General features: G+C 42.5%; 1 protein-coding gene across 1 annotated transcript; it reads right to left on the reverse strand.

Annotated features, from left to right (window-relative positions):
* Window positions 1-296: 296 nt before the first annotated feature.
* Window positions 297-14,053, reverse strand: ube2ql1 (ubiquitin conjugating enzyme E2 QL1). The gene is made up of 3 exons (XM_084151476.1): window positions 13,804-14,053; window positions 12,566-13,484; window positions 297-1,380 (listed from the first exon to the last, which is right to left on the reverse strand). The coding sequence occupies exons 2-3, from the start codon at window positions 13,295-13,297 to the stop codon at window positions 1,249-1,251; spliced, it is 864 nt and encodes a 287-aa protein (XP_084007602.1). The 5' UTR covers window positions 13,298-13,484; window positions 13,804-14,053; the 3' UTR covers window positions 297-1,248.
* Window positions 14,054-17,465: the final 3,412 nt, after the last annotated feature.

Genomic DNA, 17,465 nt, shown 5'->3' on the forward strand with positions numbered 1-17,465 from the left:
CACAATGAAAAGCCATGGTGAGACACACACACACACACACACACACACACACACACACACACACACACACTCACCTTTCAGGGGCCTGAGTATTAGCTTGACCATCTGGTATCTAAATCATGGATTATGAATTATAGCTGCTGGTCTTCATCTATACATGATAATATGACCAGAGAGAGAGTGAGGTGAGAGAGAGAGACAGAGAGAGAGAGAGAGAGAGAGCTATGGTTGACTGCCATTCTATTCATCGTACAGAGTCTCTGCATATAAAGCAAGTGATTTTTTTTTTCTTTGTTCGAAATCAATAACCCTCTACGCAACACAGTGAGGTCTAAATTTAGCCACAATGAGAGAGCGAGAACGAGAGAGAGAGGATAATTAACGATAGAAAGAGAGATGGAGAGAGAGCACAGCTCTACATACATTACAATCTTCATGTTGCATTGAACTGTGAAAAACAGCACAGTCAAAAGAAAAGAAAGGAACAGGGAGAAAAAGAAGAGAAAAAAGAAGGGGTGAATGCATGAGCTGCCGTCCTGCACTGTCTGTCTATTAAACATCAACAGGCTGGTTTGTATGTAAATGATCAGGCAGACTGGATGGACTTCACTTCAGTGCATTGTGGTGTCAGCTTAGAGAAAGCGATGAGGAATGAGAGGAGGAGAGGAAGGAAGGAGGAGAGGAAGGAAGGTGAGAAGGGAAGGTGGGATAAAAGAGGAGAGGGGGATACAACTCCCTCTTCTCAGTAGTCTTTCACAGTCTTTCCACAGATCCACACAGTCTGAATGTCCCTCAGTGTGGGTGTGTGGATGTGTGAGTGTGTGTGTGTCGGAAACCCAATCCATCGACCGCTGTGACACACACTCCGCTGAAACACACGCCGCTGACACACACACACACACACTTTCCTGAATAAGTCAGTTCACACACATCCCGCGGAACCCTCTACTCAGCCGAAGGAGAGATGAACACAGAGAGAGAGAGAGAGAAGGGAAGGAGGAGTGCAGCGCTGGAGGGAGGCTTGATGATGATGACGATTATCAGCAAAGTGAAGACAAAGTAGACGAGCGTTCCTTCATTTGTTCCTTCTGAAGTTTCAGTGACGTGATCAAGACAACAAGAAGAAAAAACCCAAAGCAACCGAAAACAACTGGAGTGGTGGAGCGGTATGGTCGAGGAGGAGGAGTCGAGTTAGCGTGGTGTGTCGTAGTTAGCATGGCTAGCTAGCGTTATGGCTGGCCCGTCTCCTCAGCCATCAGACACAGGGGGGGAGACCCAGCCGTACTTCTCGTGGGTCTTCACCAGACTCTTAAAGGTGGCCTCCGCCTCTTTACGGCTAAACGCCTTCTTGGACTTCCCTGCTTTTCTGCAGATACGCCCCTACGGAGAGAGAGAGAGGGAGAGAGGGAGGGAGGGAGGGAGAGAGAGAGATGATTAGTAGGAAATTGACATCATTCGCCTCAACCAATCACTGATACATTGGATACACACCCACACAGAGAGAGAGAGAGAGAGAGAGAGAGAGAGAGAGAGAGAGAGAGAGAGAGAGAATGAGTACAGTATCATCTGCACTCAACACCCCACTGAGTCAATTACACTGAGAAAAGAGAGACCCACAACCATCAACCATCCTTCCACAAGCTCCCTCAGTCCAACTCCCCAATGGGACTACACAAGTCAGCTCTCTAAGTAAAATACACTTCCTTGTCACAGATATTCAACACCCTTATGTCACCAGTACTGCATCTAAAGGAGGAATATCCTCATAAGGGTGAATTGTACAATTATTTGACAGGTGAATTTTAACATACACTACATGACCATAAATATGTGGACACCTGCTCATCGAACATCTCATTCCAAAATCATGGGCATCAATATGGAGTTGGTCCCCCCTTTGCTGCTCTAACAGCCTCCACTCTTCTGGGAAGGCTTTCCACTAGATGTTGGAACATTGCAGCGGGGACTTGCTTCCATTCAGCCACAAGAGCATTAGTGAGGTCGGGCACTGATGTTGGGCGATTAGGCCAGGCTCGCAATCGGCGTTCCAATTCATCCCAAAGGTGTTCGATGGGGTTGAGGTCAGGGCTCTGTGCAGGCCAGTCAAGTTCTTCCACACCGATCTCGACAAACCATTTCTGTATATGAGTTTACAAAATAATCCCAACTCTGATCTTTTGCCAATTATTTGATACAGTACATACAGTATCTGATTATTTGTTTTTTGAACACATCGAATCTGACCTTTTGAGTTCTGACTTGTACCACATTTGTATGTGGTTCCCAATTAATTCTGATCTATTATGCAACCTCAGTCTGGATGCTGATTTTTTCCACATGACCTGCTGTTACCAAAACAACCACCCAAAATGTAATGGAACAGGGACAGAAAATGGACTGAAAAAAAGATCAGAAATTAAGAAAGAATTCTGAATTGGGTTCTAATGGCCCTGCTACATAACAGCCATCGGTAATCTGGCATTATCATTAGCCATCAGCCATTGAGAGAATGCTTTTTTTTAAATCAATGAAAGCTACTATGCTGCTCGCATTGCGTCCAAGCTCAAGAATCGGCAAGCTTCAATTCTCAATGGCTGACGCGTACGTTCATTCATTCTTGTGAATTGAAATAATGAGAAATAAAGTTGATTTTGGTTGTTTTCTGTGTAGCAGATAGAATGTTACATTGAGTGACATGTGTAGTGTAGATGAAGTGTTAGGGTGGCTGTGTAATCACAACGTCTATGGTCTATGTTTTATGGGGTTGAATATAATGTGTAATTGCCTTTCACTCTCTTGAATGGGGAAAGTTGTTTATTTTATCTAAATAAATGTGATAAAATATATAAAACATTTCTGTATGGACCTCGATTTGTGCACGGGGCATTGTCATGCTGATACAGGAAAGGGCCTTCCCCAAACTGTTGTCACTAAGTTGGAAGCACAGAATCATCTTGGGGGTCATTGTATGATGTAGCGTAAAGATTTCCCTTCACTGGAACTAGGGGGCCTAGCCCGAACCATGAAAAACAGCCCCAGACCATTATTCCTCCTCCACCAAACTTTACAGTTGGCACTATGCATTCGGGCAAGTAGCGTTCTCCTGGCATCCGCCAAACCCAGATTCGTCCATCGGACTGCCAGATGGTGAAGCGTGATTTATCACTCCAGAGAATGCATTTCCACTGCTCCAGAGTCCAATGGCGGCGAGCTTTATACCACTTCAGCTGACGCTTGGCATTGCGCATGGTGATTTTAGGCTTGTGTGCGGCTGCTCGGCCATGGAAACCCTTTTCATGAAGCTCCCGACGAACAGTTCTTGTGCTGACGTTGCTTCCAGAGGCAGTTTGGAACTCGGTAGTGAGTGTTGCAACCGAGGACAGATAATTTTTACACGCTATGCACTTCAGCACTCAGCGGTCCCGTTCTGTGAGCTTGTGTGGCCTACCACTTCGCGGCTGAGCCGTTGTTGCTCCTAGACGTTTCCACTTCAAAATAACAGCACTTACAGTTGACCGGGGCAGCTCAGAAATTTGACAAACTGACTTGTTGGAAAGGTGGCATCCTATGACGGTGCCACGTTAAAAGTCACTGAGCTCTTCAGTAAGGTCATTCTACTGCCAATGTTTGTCTATGGAGATGGCATGGCTATGGAGATTGCAACCTGTCAGCAACGGGTGTGGCTAAAATAACCGAATCCACTAATTTGAAGGGGTGTCCACATCCTTTTGTATATATAGTGTCTATATGACCACGGTGCTGGTGGTGACAGCTCAGGTGCTATGAATGCTGTTGCAACGTTAGATTAATGTTGAAGGACAGAGAAAGGACAGAAAAACCTTTTAAGATGTCACTCTCGATCACCAGAGAGAAGGAGCTACTCTGGAGACTAGATCCTCTTCTCAGAGCCAACAATGAAACATTTCAACATCACAAATATGAAAAGCTATAAATATGTGAGATAATATTCTTGCGATGGCTGCAAAAAGCATCCCATAAACAATTGAGTTAGTCAAAGAAGCAATTCCATCCAAACACAATCTCCCATCTTGGTGGAAAAAAACAACAACAACTGTATTTCCTACACACACAAAGGCTAATAATATACAGTATGTGGGAGAGAAGAAAAAGAAAAGAGTGTAGGCGTTGCATGTGACGCTAAAGCTGGGATGATCTCTTAGCAACAGTGGCTCAGTCTTCTCTAAAGAGGATTGTGTGGGTGGGAGAACAAAATCACAAAACAAAAAAGCCCTGACTTTATCTTCAAAATATTAATATTTAGCCTCAGAGCCACAATAAGACGCATACTAAAGCTAATATAAGATGCATGGCTGATTGTGCTTTTGGAGGCGTAGTGTGTTGTCTTAAATTACATTATCTAATTCATGATTCACCTCTGCATAACGTTTTGAAGAGTCAACTCACACACACACACACACACACACAGAGAGAGAGAGAGAGAGAGAGAGAGAGAGAGAGAGAGAGAGGAGAGAGAGAGAGAGAGAGAGAGAGAGAGAGAGAGAGAGAGAGAGAGAGAGAGAGAGAGAGAGAGAGAGAGAGAGAGAGAGAGAGAGAGAGAGAGAGAGAGAGAGAGAGAGAGAGAGAGAGAGAGAGAGAGAGAGAGAGAGAGAGAGAGAGAGAGAGAGAAGAGAGAGAGAAGAGAGAGAGAGAGAGAGAGAGAGAGAGAACACAGGCCGGAATGGCTCCTTGCCACCACCGCAGTAAATCAGTTTCCATTCGTCACACTCAAACCACATTAAAAGGTAATGTATTAAACGAGCGGCTCGTGTGTCTGGACGGTCATTTTGGGTCAACGGGATCAACCAAATCTCAGGCTCAGCGGTCTAAGGCACTGCATCTCAGCGCTATAGGCGTCACTACAGACCCTGGTTCGATTCCAGGCTGTATCAATTGGCCCAGCGTCGTCCGGGTTTGGCCAGGGTAGGCCGTCATTGTAAATAAGAATTTGTTCTTAACTGACTTGCCTAATTAAATAAAGGTTAAATAAAATAAAATAAAAAATGTAGTGCACAATGCTGACTCTGTCTGCATCTGAAATAGCACCCTATTCCTTATATTGTGTATTACCTTAGGATGCAATTTCGGAACCATTCTTTGTCTGGTCAAAAGTAGTGCACTACGTGTGGAACAGGGTGTCACTTGAGACTCTGGTTCAGATACAGCCATTTTGTGTCAAATGACGGGCTTGTGTGTCTGGTCGGCCATTTTGTGTCTTAAAGATTCTGGGGATGAGTAGGATGAGATCATAATGTTGAGTGGTCAGGTGATTAGGAACACAGCTTCCATGTCTAAATGCGCTGGTTAATGAGACTCAGTGACTCAGACAGACTAGAACAGGAACATAATAAGAACAGGAGGATCATCAGTTCAGGGTGAGAGACCTTTCTCCTTTCTCACAGAGGAGACACGCAAAGAGATTAAGGCTGTATCTCAATAGTTGGAGTAGTAGTAGGCCTACTATAGGGAGAATCTCAATTGCATACTCCTCGCGTCCTCTCTCCTCACCTCCTTCTCAAAACCCAAAAGGTTAGTGAAAGGACCTCTGGCTTTCTTATCCAATGGGTTTTGAGAAAGAGGAGAGGGGACGTGAGGAGTATGCAATTGAGATTCTCCCATAGACTATTGAGTTGAAAAGTGAGAGCAATGTCTTGGTATTTTACCAGGCAAAATAATCCAGTAAAGACTTATGTATTCGAGACAGACACAGCCTCTTATGAATAACTAATTCATAATTAACTTCCTGAAACCTAGGACCCATTCCAGAGAGGTGAAAGGTCAACTGGGCAAGACTGTTTGCTTGCCTAACTAATCGTTACCTTGGTATAATCATGTCTGTGTTTGAATAATGTGCCAGTTGCCTATGTTACAACCACTGATTTATATATACTAGGGCTGTCAAATGATTAAAATTTTTAATCAAATTAATCAGAATTTTCAGTGGATTAATCATGATTAATCACTATTTGCAATTACACCTGAATCCTAACCATTTTTTTTCTGAAATGCATACCAAAAGATAAATAACAGGACACAGATACATAATTTTCATATTATGTCTGTTTATTAACACAGCCAAATAATGGTGTTTTAAATCAAGCTGAAACATACTACACACCATAATATTTGTCTTTGGCTGTGGCTCTTGACGGTGGCTTATAGAATGAGTCTTGAGACGCCACTAGCAAAACATCAAGGAAACCTGAGTCTTCTACAATGCTAATGGGTCTACAATCCTTTGCAATCCATTTTGCTATTGTGTTGGTCAAATTATCTGAGGTTGATTTTGTTAATTGCCTGCAAACATTCAGCGTGGTCTGGCGCAAACCACTTGCTGAATCTGACGGCCCAGCAAACGCATGTTTGGCGTTGACATGGTACTTCAAGCTTGAACAGCTCCGGTGAAATTGAAACTCCTTCTTACAAATCTTGCAAATAACCTTGTACTTGTTAACTGTACCATCATCATTCTTTTTATATTTGAATCCGTCAATAGGCCCACTTTGCTCACCTTGCTCCATCTCGCCTCTAGCTCCCAACCACTTTCCTGACCTGAATAATTTGTCACACTGCGCATGCGTGAAATGCGTTAAAAAAATTGACGTAATTAACAGCAAACAACTAATTAACGTCGTTAACGCGCTATTTTTGACAGCCCTAATATATACACAAGATGACTGACAGGGGGCACTCATTTGAAGCCACCGTGCCTCCATCTTGGCACTCCCCCACCATTGTATAAAAATATTTTGGAAGCTATATAAATGAATGTATTAATGTCTACATTAGTTTTTGCCAAATGTATTATATTATAGACACCTTAATGCATACTTTTAAATTATATTATGTGAGCTAAACATAAAAAATTAAATGAAAGAAAATATATAAAAACATTACCCTTAAAATATAATTTTTGGAGATTAATATTGTTACTGTCCCCACTACAACATAAAATACTTGAATACATGTAATATTTTTACTTGAAACATTCAATTCAAATACTATAGAATTACATTCATTCCTATGGAGGACTGCTCCTGCTTGGGAGTGCCAATATGGCCGACCGGTGGCTTCAAAGCCTCTCAATGGCCCATACATAGCATCAGCAATCCAGGGTTTATATACATCATTGGTTAAACCCGACATGGTTTGTGCCTCAAAATGGTCATCTTTGCCATGGAGAGAGGTTGACAGGGCGATCGAGAGGTGTCATTACCGTGGCCATGAATACCAGAGGACGACTGGCCAGTGGCCACTGGTTTAACACACAACCATTAATAGAGCAATTACAATACACACACACACGCACACATGTACAGCAGAAACTCTAAAATCTCATCGACCTCATCAATTATGACCAATGAAACAATTAACAATTTACATTCAAACCAATTTCCTGAATTGAATTGCACTGATTGAATTCAACTGGATATCACAGCCATTTGAGAGCTAGGCCTTATTTCCCCTAATCCACGTTGCCTGGAAGAGAGGAATGTAGAGACTGACTACCGTATTGTTTACATTACATCAATCAACAATATCACTCCACCGGCCAGCACACTCCGTGTGACGATTATTTCTGTCCCCCTAGCCACTGCGCAGCGATTATTTCCTTCCCCTTGTCTGTGTGACGATTATTTCCGTCCCCTGTCTGACCTGGGCAATGGGTATTTCCTTCCTTCCTGTGTGTGTGTGTGTGTGTGTGTGTGTGTGTGTGTGTGTGGACAGAATAGGGACTGAAATAACTTGTTCCTGCCCCAGACATGTCCGGGCTGAATGACGCTTAACAAGACAGAAATAACAGAGAGAGAGAGCAAGAGAGAGAGAGACAGAGCGAGCGACTGAGGGAGAGAGAGAGAGAGAGAGAGAGAGAGAGAGAGAGAGAGAGAGAGAGAGAGAGAGAGAGAGAGAGGAAGAGAAAGAGGGAGCAGGAGAGAGATGGATAAAGAGAGAGAGATGGGAGAGAGCGAGAGAGAGAGAGAGAGAGAGAGAGAGAGAGAGAGAGAGAGAGAGAGAGAGAGAGAGAGAAGGTGTGCGTATGTGTGTGTGTGTGTGTGTGTGTGTGTGTGTGTGTGTGTGTTACATCCAGTGTGTGTTACATCCAGAGTGTGCTTTAGGCTGTACACTACAGTTGTATGTCATTGTTTATCTAGTTCACTTAAGCCTTCCCTCCCTTGCTTGCTCACGTCCAGAGGGACACACACATGTCAGTCGTGTGATGTGAAGTGGTTGATGGGTAATCTTGTGAATGGAGATCAGTCAATGGGCCGGGCGGCGGGCACTCCGATCAGGGCCCCAGTGCATCTTGGTAAGAGGCTTTGGGATTGGGATGATTGCGTAACGCCAGGCTACATGTGCCAGAGAACCGGATCAAGATAGATAAACATGCTATGGGACTGGAGAGCTGGACATATTGTCAACACAACAACACATCACTGAAAACTTGTTGGAGATTCATATGCAATATGCAAATAGTTGTGGGTTTAGTGATGTCTGACTGTGTCACAACTTCCTCCGAAGCTGCCTCCCCTCCTTGTTCGGGCAGGCTTCGGCGTTCGTCGTCACCGGCCTTCTAGCCACTGCCGCTCCATATTTCATCATTCCATTTGTCTTGTCTTGTCAATTACACACACCTGGTTCATATTCCCCTCATTAGTATGTGTTTAAGTGTTCCCTCTGCCCCCATGTCCTTGTGGGTGATTATTGCATGTGAGATGAGTGTAGCTCGGTGGAGCTACCTGTACTTTGTATTGCCGGGGTATATTTTCCCCATGTGCCTGTATTTGTTCCAGTGCGCCTGTTTTGAGCACTAGACTGTTGACACTATCCAGCGTAACGGTGTACTACGGAATAAACTCTGTATTCTGTGATTCACCCTCCTGCGCCTGACTCCTTCAAATCACACTCTCACAGACTGTGTGTAGCTTGTGCAACATGCAAATAGATATATAAAGGGTAAAGGGTATATAGACTTTTAATAATCTCTTCCTGGTAAAAGATGAAGTGTAGAAAAGTAAATGATTTGAAAGTGGTTTTGGTCTTAATTCAACAAATGTCCTCTCTGGATGTGGTTATGTTCATGGTTGTCTTGACCACTGACCCAAATAGCTGTGATAACGTGTGATAACACTGATAATCAGCCAAGGCCAAACCGCTTCTGAAAACCAATCAGCGCTTGAATTGGAGCGGTGCACCTCACATGTTCTACTGCTTGAGTACCACTTATAGAATATTCACTCTAAGATATGAACTCTGGTACTGTCAAATTCGTCTTCAATCTAAAAACCTAAAGTCTTCTTCTGCTACCCTGGGGTCTAGTACACAGCCATGGGGAAACCATAGGAGTCTATAGTCTTTCTACTCAGTAATTCCTCCCATGCAGGAGATGATTATTGGAGGTGATAATTTCTATCGCAAGCAGAACCACCACAGGGAACCACAGAGTACTAGTGCCAGTAGCATTAGAGGAGGAATTACTATGTGTTAGTTTCACATTCGGTACGTGGCAAACCAATCACATAGGAAATCAGGATACACACATATAGAGATGCACAAGCAAAGACGCATGCGCACGCACACACTTGCATAATTAATCAATATTGTTTTAATTAGCAAACTGGAGGAGGAAGGCACTGGGATGTAATTAGTGTATACTGACTGCAGTGCTGCTCTCTCTCTCAATTCAATGTCAATTCAATTCAATGTAAGGGCTTTATTGGCATGGGAAACATATGGTTACATTGCCAAAGCAAGTGAAATAGATAATAAAATTAACAGTAAACATTACACTCACAAAAGTTCCAAAATAATAAAGACATTTCAAATTATGCCTATATAAACTGTTATAATGATGTACAAATAGCTAAAGTACAAAAAGGAAAATAAATAAACATAAATATAGGTTGTATTTACAATGGTGTTTGTTCTTCACTGGTTGCCCTTTTCTTGTGGCAACAGGTCCCCATCAGAGTGTAATCAGAGATAAGATGGAAAAAACAAACTACTAATCAAGATTATGACAGAAGGTCTTCGCTATCGTGAGTCATTTCTAGAACCTTGTGATTTTCTGTGTGGGCTGATACTGAAAATGTTTTACAAATAAAATGGTGTACTCTGAATACTGTGTGTGTGTGTGTGTGTGTGTGTGTGTGTGTGTGTGTGTGTGTGTGTGTGTGTGTGTGTGTGTGTGTGTGTGTGTGTGTGTGTGTGTGTGTGCGTGCGTGCGTGCGTGCGTGCGTGCGTGCGTGCGTGCGTGCGTGCGTGCGTGTGATTGATTGATCAACATTTAACTGCAATTTTGAAGGGAAAGATTACCCCTTGAAGCTAAATAATTATCACCAGTTCCAGTGGCAGCCATGTTATTTGGGTCTCCTTCACAAGCCTTAAGGCCTCAGCCAGTGGGATGGAGATGCGAACCACTACTTTCACAGCTGCTTCTGCTCACAACGCATCATTAGGATCTAATTGGTTCGTATTACATTATAAATATATTAAGTGTAAATGAAATACTTGAGATGATGTGTACAACACCAATCTATATTATTGATGTCTTTGCTATGGATCCTTTTGGGTGTTTTTCCTTACATTGCCCATGCATTTATGATTGTGACCACATCTTATGTGTCAATATAACTGAATTATTTGAAGTGATATGCAAGATATCAATATATAATATTAAAAACAGAACCACCACACATACCTTTGCTTTGGTTCCCCATGTGTCTTACATTGTCCATTAGACTAAGCATATTTTTCTTCCTCTCTAATAATTCATACAATAAATAGGACTTTTTTTTTTTTTTTTTTTTTAACCTTTATTTAGCTAGGCAAGTCAGTTAAGAACAAATTCTTATTTACAATGACGGCCTACACCGGCCAAACCCAGACGACGCTGGACCAATTGTGCGCTGCCTTATAGGACTCCCAATCACGGCCGGTTGTGATACAGCCTGGAATCGAACCAGGGGGTCTGTAGTGACGCCTCAAGCACTGAGATGCAGTGCCTTAGACCGATAACAGCTGCATGACCAATGTCAACTGGAATTCAACTGAAATTATGTTACATCATCAAAGAGAAAAGGGAAAATATACCACTCTTAGGTCATTGGAGGGAAATCTGGTGACATGTTTACATAAATTCCTCCTGTCATAATGCTATCATAACAATGACGTCACATGTGACGGGCGAACCGTCAGTTAAAGCAGCTAGATGTAAGGAATGACAAGCAATAACGTTCTAACGCATGAAATGCTCAAATTGTTCATGCGGTGTATTTCATGCATCAGCGTTTAGATTGAATAAGATCAGGTCTACAAACATGTTAAATTATAGGGAAATTATTATATTTGATGACAGAGGGGTGAGAATGTAGCAGTGTCTGGATTACATAATCTGAGCTCTGCTCAGTCTGTCACTGTCAAAGAGGACAGGACGGGTGGAGGGGAGACAACTACTGGCTGACTGGATGATGCTTGGTCAATGTGGTTACAGTGACTTAATAGGCTATCAGCAGTAATTTTATTTAATTTTATTTGGACATAGCCTATTTCATAGGCCTGTTTTGGAGTATTTTGTTAAATATGAATAGTTCTTTTTTTTTGTACATATAAATTATGATTTCAAATCATTCCTGTAGGCTTGAGGAAATGAAACCCCCATGCACATTTATTCCATATCTGGCCAGTAATTAGATGATCTGGAGTGACCTTGTCATTCTATGGTAGCCATTTATTTCCACCCTAATGCTGAGGATTTCTGGAGGTGATGAGGAGATAGGAGGAATATACATCTCACACAGAGTAGAGAATATTCAGAGCACAGCAGCGAAATGGCGGCTGTAATGTCACAGCTAAAGATTAATCACGTCTATGATGGGGAGATGGATTCCTGCTCTCTCTCTCTCTTTCTCTCTATCTCTCTCTCAGAGCTGGGGGAGAGATATAGGGCTCAATATATGAGATCTGTATCACAGTAAAACACCATTCTGATTCTGCACAGTTTGGCAGATATGATCAATGGTAGGCTGCAACTAGCTCTCACAGTCTCACGACAGAATTAGATGTCCATCCAAGTTTCTCAAACATCACATTTCGAAGTTGTTGCAAAGGTCAAATTTCGAAGTGTTTAAGGTTACGTTTAGGCATTAACTCAGGAATCTTAAGGTAAGGGTTAACGTTTGGGATAGGCTTAAAACAAAAATCTCAAAAACAACTTTCTATCACTGGATTACAACTTGCAACCTTTGGAATCAGAGGCAGATGCTTATGCCCATCCGCGTCCACAACGCCCTAGCAAAACCGAAACCCACTTGAAGGTAACCGTGCTCAGACATGGTTGGACGTCGAATACTGACTTGTATCATGGGTGACCTAGATGCAACTACTGCGTATTGACAGGTTTTATGCAGTATGGGTCCACTAAATTAACATTATGCATGTTGCATGAGTGTCAGGTACGAACATTCAACACTAAGTCTTCAGCGTCCACTGCGTCTCATGTTTCAAAACTCACACGGGAGGGATGCATTAATAAAACAAATATCCTCACCTGTCCTTTTACCAGACTTGCCGCAAATTGTCTCATCACGGCTTCCACTGTGTAGGCGCTGGACCATCCGCGGGGGGTTAACAACTCCATACATATCGCTCCCCCGTCCAGCACGTACCCGTTTTCCAACCGGGGGGTGAGCACCCGCATGAAAGGCGGAGAGAACGGGAAATTGTCGGGGAAAGAGACATTCAGCAGTATGAACTCGGTGTTTGTTTCTTTCATGTCCTGCCACAGCGCCGAGTCTTTGTCCACCTGGTGGAGCTTGACGTTCCAGTCAAATAGATTGTCGTCAACCAGCTCGACCGTTATAAAGTTGTCTCCCAACCGCCGGATTTCCTGGAGTTCCTTCATGAGTCTCCTCGTCCGGACTTGGGTGCAGTGCTGCCGTTGAGGGGCTAGTGGTGGTATTGAGGCACTGGTCGCTGATTTTCCAACCCCGATCCCACCTCCTCCTCCGCTTCCCATCTGCTGTTTCTCATTGGTGTCCTTGCCCTGTTGCTTATCCTTTACGGACGGTTTGTCCTTGCTGCTGTGCTGGTCCAGCTTCTTCGCTTTGATCTCGGGGGTGCTGAGGATGTTGTTCGTCTCGTTAGTGGTCTGACAGTGCTGCTTAGTGTTGTTCTTCGTGTTCCCCTTGGTCCCCTTTAGCGAGCCCTGGTGATGCTTGGGGTCCTCTGTGTCCCGGTCGTGAAGACGAATCAGACCGATTTTCCGCAGTAGAGTGGCCATTATGTTTTCGCCGAGCGCAGGACGATCGAGATTCACGATTCTCCCTTTATAGCCAACAACTGATGTTATTTGGTGAAACCGTAAAAAAAACGTCAACCGTGTGCCGCAATCCCTCAGCTATACTGCAGCCTCTGGACAGACGCTTGCATGTAGCCTTTCTTCAGTGCATTATTCCGACGAGGTCCGACTGAAAAAACACAAAAACCATGAATAAACCGATGAACTGCTGTCTAATCGATTTGCAGTCTAATAAATCTGCCACTGAAGATAAAAAGAATCATATTCAATAGTAGCCTAGTGGACTGACTGTGTTGTGGCTACTGACTGCATTCCAAGTTGCAATGGCTGCTTAATATCTCTGCTATTATCCAATAGGCTACACAGGGCACCGAATAGATAGCTGCTTTGAAATATGCCTATACAATGTTATTTATGTTATAAACGGTTATAATTAACACATATAACACCAGCTTCTCTATTTTAATATAGCCTACACATCGACTTACCATTTATAAGTCCGTTCGGAAAAATGTAGCCTTTGCGACGAAAAGGCGAATCTGCAGCAGCTATTACAGCGGAGAGAGGGATATGAAACGGTTACCATCCAACAAAGTTCCCGTCGATGTGACCTGGAAGAGCGTTGCTAAAGCCTTTGATGTAACTGCAGCTGCCGCGACACTGTTTCTACTGAGGACGAACCAACTCCACTAATCCTTGGCGAGGATTTACACAATCCTCGTTAGCTCGCTCACACACAAGTAGCAGTAGCGGAACGGAACGACCTGCCAGACGTGGGTTGGCTTCCGCCGCTCTACCTTGTTGGAATGGATAATGATGTGGACTGGAGAGAGAGGGCAAGATGTGGACGGAAGAGGAGAGAGTGAAAGTGGGCTGGGCTTTTTTAGTCAATGTCATCCTATCATAGCCGATACATAAGGTCGTTTTTCCCAGTCCCCTATAGATCTCCCCATTGCAGGCCTAAATGCCTCAGGGTGGGGGTAAATTCCATTTCAATTCCAGTCAAGTCAGAAAGTAGGGTGATGTCAGCATTAGTGGGACATCAGGTGTAGTGGTACATTTGTGTTTGACGGTACTGTTCTGTGTTAATTTTGCAACCCAATCACAACAAATGTTATTGGGTTGTTGCTGAATCAATTCAAATGTTATTTGTCACATGCTTCGTAAACAACCGGTATACTAACAGTGAAATGCTTACTTACGGGCCTTTCCCAACAATGCAGAGACAAAAAAAGAGAAACAATAGAAAAATAATAACACGACGAATAAATACACAGTGAGTAACGATAACTTGGCTATATACATTTACATTTACATTTTAGTCATTTAGCAAACGCTCTTATCCAGAGCGACTTACAGTTAGTGAGTGCATACATTTTTCATACTGCCCCCCCGTGGGGTACCAGTATCGGGTAGATGTGCAGTGGTACGAGGTAATTGAGGTAGATATGTTGGGTGAATTCGGAATAAGTGGGACACATTTTGCATTTCCTTTTTCTGTAACCTCTTTCGACATTTACCCAACATACAGTATTAGCCCAACACATGATACATTAACATTTCTGAAATCCTCAACACTGAGTCAAAACCATATTTTCAGTTTGCATTTGATAAACTGGGACACCATTATTATAGTCCTAATTGTACCCCAATGACAATTAAATTAAATTGTGTATGATTAGGAAACTTCTGAGGATTTCAGAAATGTATGATGTGTTGGGCTAATATATTGGGTATACACTGAGTGTACAAAACAGTAAGAACACCTTCCTAATATTTATTTTGTCAGACCAAGAAATAAACGCGTCAGGATTAAGCTGATGTCCTACTCTTTCTGAATTCACCCTACATATAGGTAGGGAAAAGTGATTAGGCAACAGGATAGATAATAAATAGTACACAGTAAATTCCATAGTGTTAAATATGCAGTGTCAAAGTACATTGACTCTTACAGAGTTATTACTACAACAGTTGGAGTAAGATACCGCCCAGTGTTGGTGAAAAAGTACGTTGTTAAAAGACGCAGTGTCAGACGTACTCTGGAAAGCTCCGCCCACCTACGACTCGTCTCAAACGGACCACACATTTTCACGGCGCCATTTTCTTCATGTGGAATGACTGCGGTAAGTTTCTCCTAAGCGACTATACACACATTATTTGTCATTTTAACAGAAGCAGCATTTAAGAATTACTTTATATCGTTGCTAACAGTGCACTCTAGTTGGTTTTAGGTCTTAAAATGTCGAATTTTAAAAAGGCTAACGTTAACATGTTGTGACTGACTTCTGTCCAGTCCATGTGCCAGCAGTATTAAGCTAACGTTAATTAACATTAACTGACGAACATAACGTTCAAACTAGACAATGTCAGCCCGATTTATTGTAAGTTATGTTAATACAACGTGGAGGGGGGATTGTGTACTTCTTGTTAACGTTCAGATATTACAGGAACATAGCAAAGACTAAGGGGAGTTGGCTAAACTAGCTACAGTTAGCTACGTTAGCTTGACTGGCTAACTATGTGCGGGTGGCATGGATTTATTATGTTAACGGCGGGTAGACATTAACCTTGGACACTGCTTAAGCGGTGTGCCTTTATTTTTTTCCTGGATATTATACAAAATGACTTTCGGGTTTCAAAGCAGCAGCAGTACTGTTAAAATACTTAAGCACTATCTTAGCACACACTTATGGTGTAATGTTTAGCTAACATTATTCAATTCAATGTTATTTATATTGTCAAATCATAACAAGAGTTATCTCAAGACACTTTACAGACAGAGTAGGTCTAGACCACACTCTATAATATACCAAGACCCAACAATTGCAGTAATTGTGCGGGAAAGGCGGTAACATTAATGTTACAAGGATGAAAATCAGACGTTATCCTTTTTAATGTGTTTGACAGTAACTTCAATTTAACTGGCCATTTCTGCAAAAGTGCTGATCATTTCTCAGCACTTTGGTGGCTTGAAACAATATTTTTTCTTATATTTGAGGAAATACTGCTAAAATAAGACCATCAACTTTTTAACTGTGAGAAATTGTACTGATACTATTTGCAGGGAGCATGCTGCTTAAAGCTAAACTTGGAGATGTCCAAAAATTTGTCAGAATAACTGAGCCAAATCTGAAAGACTTTTTGATTGCAGGTAAGAATTTGACAATGTTAGTAATAACTGTCTGAATTTAGCTGTTTAAAATTGATATACTGGAATATTCCTAAAATGATGGGACATGTTAAGTTCTCAGGTTTTTGGAACTGGTCCATTTTGATTCCACCCTCCGCTCAGGGTCGGAAGAGACCAGGAAAGGTTTCCGCATCCCAAGCAGAGAAACATCTTGTGGTATTCAAGAAGGTTTGTATTTTTTCTAATTTGTGGTATGAACACCTAATATTAGGCTACAAGTATTCATTCAATATTCATATTCAATAAGAGTAGTGTATTGGCTCTTTCTGCATATTCTACAACTACTTGGCCATTAACTACAGTTTTCCCTCATTTGTCTTCGCAGACCGGAACAAACATTCAAGAGCATCTCGATGCCATCACTACTAGCGCTCAGCCCTATCTCCTAGCTGTTGGAGTTAAGAAGAATGCAATCCACCAGTTCTTCATCATTATCGACAAGAATGCCATACCTTGCAGGTCAACCTCTTCTCTTGTTGCTTTTGACGAACTATTTAAGGCACATTTTGTGTTTGGCACATCCTACAACACCATGCTCCACAACATGTACACTTTCATCCAAACTACAGTGTACAGCATCGATGCTGGCAAGGTCAAAGAGAGCCCTCGTGTTGCTGAAATCAGGGCGAGGTTACTTCATTAGTGCTTGAAGTTTCTCCTCGAACATGAAGTGTTTTGTTTGTCAGGCTGAGTTATCGAGTTCAAATATGCTTGTTAGGCATTTACGATTAGTTCACGGTTACTTGCCTGGAAAAAATCTCCGGCTTAAATGTGCTCAGACTGGATGTGGCTGTGCGTTTGGTACGTTTTCTGGTTTTAGGAAACATTTAAACACAAAACACACTGAGTATATTGACCAACAGGTTGACCCTGATGTTTATTTAAGCAGCATTGGAGAGGCAGTGACCACTAATGTAGAGGAGACAGCTACAACGTCACGGACAGTTAATGAACACGAGG

This window comes from Coregonus lavaretus, assembly GCF_964263955.1.
Source record: "Coregonus lavaretus genome assembly, chromosome: 3".
NCBI lineage: Eukaryota > Metazoa > Chordata > Actinopteri > Salmoniformes > Salmonidae > Coregonus > Coregonus lavaretus.